At 35.8% G+C, this 2,900-nt stretch overlaps 1 protein-coding gene across 1 annotated transcript; it reads right to left on the bottom strand.

Moving 5' to 3' along the window:
• Positions 1–256: 256 nt before the first annotated feature.
• On the bottom strand, positions 257–424 carry LOTGIDRAFT_122576 (hypothetical protein; the record flags this gene model as incomplete). Its single annotated transcript, XM_009060264.1, has 1 exon — positions 257–424. A coding segment is annotated over one exon (168 nt), but the record flags the coding sequence as incomplete, so codon positions are not given.
• Between the last annotated feature and the right edge of the window lie 2,476 nt (positions 425–2,900).

Below are 2,900 nucleotides of genomic sequence, written 5' to 3'. Positions count from 1 at the left end.
AACCAAGCATAACACAAGTTGCAAAAACGATAATATTGAGTAAGACATGGGGCCTAGATTAACAATACAATATCTAGATATTGTCAATACTATCAAACAAGCTACAAGGCGAATTTTCAGGAACTTTTATGAATTATACACTGGACAAATAACTATCCCAGGATATTTTCAACAAGCACTGACTAAATAATTATTGCCGCTTGTGTCAAAAACCAAAATAATGTAAAATGGAAAATCTATTTCAAAATTTACCGAATTAAAGCTTTAGAAATACCCGACTTACTGCTTTTAAGCGTGTTATTAGTTGCTGCTTGCTACCACTCTTTGAAAGATGTCGTGCATCTAGTTCCTTTTTTAAGTCAACTACCCTTAATTCGTTCAATGTTTTGCCATCAACCAAAATAGGCTCCTCGTCCGCCATCTTGCAACCGTGTCCCGCTTCGTTAATTTTCGATGACCTAAATAAGTAAATTAGTCTCTCTTTACAAAAACTTTTTTATTTTTTCGAAATACTACAAAAACAACATATTCTAACAAAACATGATAATATCACACGACATCTTAAAATATGAAATTTATTTAAAAATTTTGAAAATCTTGTTGTATCTAATAGTCTGGGATGTCCAGGCGTTTTTTTTTTTTATCATTTTTGTACACACAAGATTTGTTTACTCTTGACAATTCGGAATGAAAACTACCTTTACACCGATGGTGAGAAACTTGGCCTAATGGATGTAGATATGTAAATATGCGTTATCCATGTCTGTCGGTCTTAGCAGGAGCGTATACAGAAAACGCGTGAGGCCAGGGTTCAGGAGCCTGTCAGAGGGATAGAGCAGAGGGCACACTACGAAGGCCTGAGATGAATTTTGAGAGGTCTTAAATTTCACTTCTAAATAAGACCTTTCACAGGCCGGATGGGGGTGGTTTTATCGTAGACCAATAGACCACCCCCCAAATAAGCCACTGTTGGCACTAGGCTTTTTTGATCTGTTAAGGCCTAATTATACTGAGAGTGACCGCGACTTTTCGCGCGGATCATCGTTCGTATTGAAAGCAGCGTTATGCGCGTAAATTCGCTGATGAAACGAGATCAGAGTTAACTGGCAGACAGGTATGAACCTTGACCTCACACTCTTATTGGCTAATGTAAATAGTTCTCGCAGTCTTTTGCCAAAAATTCACTCTGGAGACAATCTCCACGGTTTTCCACGCGAACAGAAATTCTGCCACATTCGCGTTCGCCCCTAGTATAAACGACCTCATACAAAATCAGGTTAAGCAATCCAATGCGAACACCGCATTTGCGTTCGCAGTCGTAGTTGCGCTCAGTAAAAATGGATCTTTATTGCTGCCGAGGACGTCCATTGAAAGCCTGGAAACATGATTTTCTGAAGTCTGGGGACCCACTTAGAAAATTCTAGAGAATTTTACACCATAAGATGCGATTTCCTGACATTTATTTGTATAGATGATGTGGGACCACCACAAGAAAATTTTGAGAATTTGACACCCGGAAATTTAGCCCCTGTACGAGCCTGCGAAGGGGTGGAGAGGAGGGGGGGGGGGGGTATCGCAGATATAGTTTTGAGGTTAGTTTGTAGGGCAAAGGGACAGTTTTTTGAAGATTGAAACAACAAATAAAAGGAAATAAACATTAGTTATTCTTCCCTGACTCTGAATCTATTTGAACTATTTGGGCAACATGAAATGGCCTACAATTATTTGTTGACCTCTGTTGGAGTTACCTCCAATGTGCAATATATTGATACCCAGATAATGCCAGAGATTATCGGCCAATTTCCTTATCGATGTATATCAAGATTATTGATAATATTTATTTATATATTTACGAATTATAGTGGTCAATTGAATAAATGAAGTGAATATGACGTCCAGGGCAATTGTATGAATGAATTGAATTTTCTTAAATGGCTATTTTTATACGCCCACATGAAATAAAATTGGAAAATATTTGATATGAGACATTGCCTTTGTTTTCCAAAACATTTTCAATTTATTTTTTTCAATCTAGTAGCAAAATTCTTGACTGATTTTGACTAAACTTGGCATTGAGTGTTCGTAATCACTCAAGGATGAACCCTTATAAAAATCAGAAAAATCGAAAAATATTTAGTATGAGTTATTGCCCTTGTTCTTCAAAACGAGTTCAAGTTTCTTGACAGATTTTGATGAAACTTGGTAATATTATTCAGTATCACCTCAAAAAGTTCAAAAGAAGTGTATGACCGAAGGTTGAATATTTCATACTGGTAATTGTTACTGTACTGCCAAATATTTTTATTTAAAATCAAAGCTGCCAGTGGGCGTATATAACTTTGCCTGGCAAGCTATCTTTCAAAATGTGACCTTGCTCATCTATGAGATTCCCACTGATATTTTATATTCACAAACATAAAAGGACATCAAAGGAAATTGCCCATAGACTCAACTGGCAACTTACAATTGATTTGTCCTTCAAAACTAGGGTTAAAACAGTATTGCTTGTGAAAATAATAATTATTATAATTATAATTCATGGATGTTATTTGTTTAAAAGGCTAAATAGCAATAACATTGTGTCTTTCAAGAGTCAGAAATAAGATAGTTCTGATTGTATTCAATACACAATAATTGCATGGTTGTGAACTAATTATACACCCACATGAAATTACTGACTCAAATTACACGAGTATTTGCTCTTCCTTTTGAAAACATGTTTAGTTTCTAGCTCAAAAGCACAATAGAAGGCACAACTTTTGACCTATTTTGACGAAAGTTATTGTTTAAGATCTCCCAAGCCAAGGAGAATCCTATTGAAAATCCTATACTACTGTGTGATTATGCCCATTTCAGGATCAATGATAGAAATAATAGTTGCCACTAGTAAATGCTGAAAT

The sequence above is a fragment of the Lottia gigantea genome (assembly GCF_000327385.1).
Source record: "Lottia gigantea unplaced genomic scaffold LOTGIsca_41, whole genome shotgun sequence".
Classification (NCBI taxonomy): Eukaryota; Metazoa; Mollusca; class Gastropoda; family Lottiidae; genus Lottia; species Lottia gigantea.
Note: the sequence above shows the minus strand (reverse complement) of the source record. Positions and strands in the feature narration are given on the sequence as shown.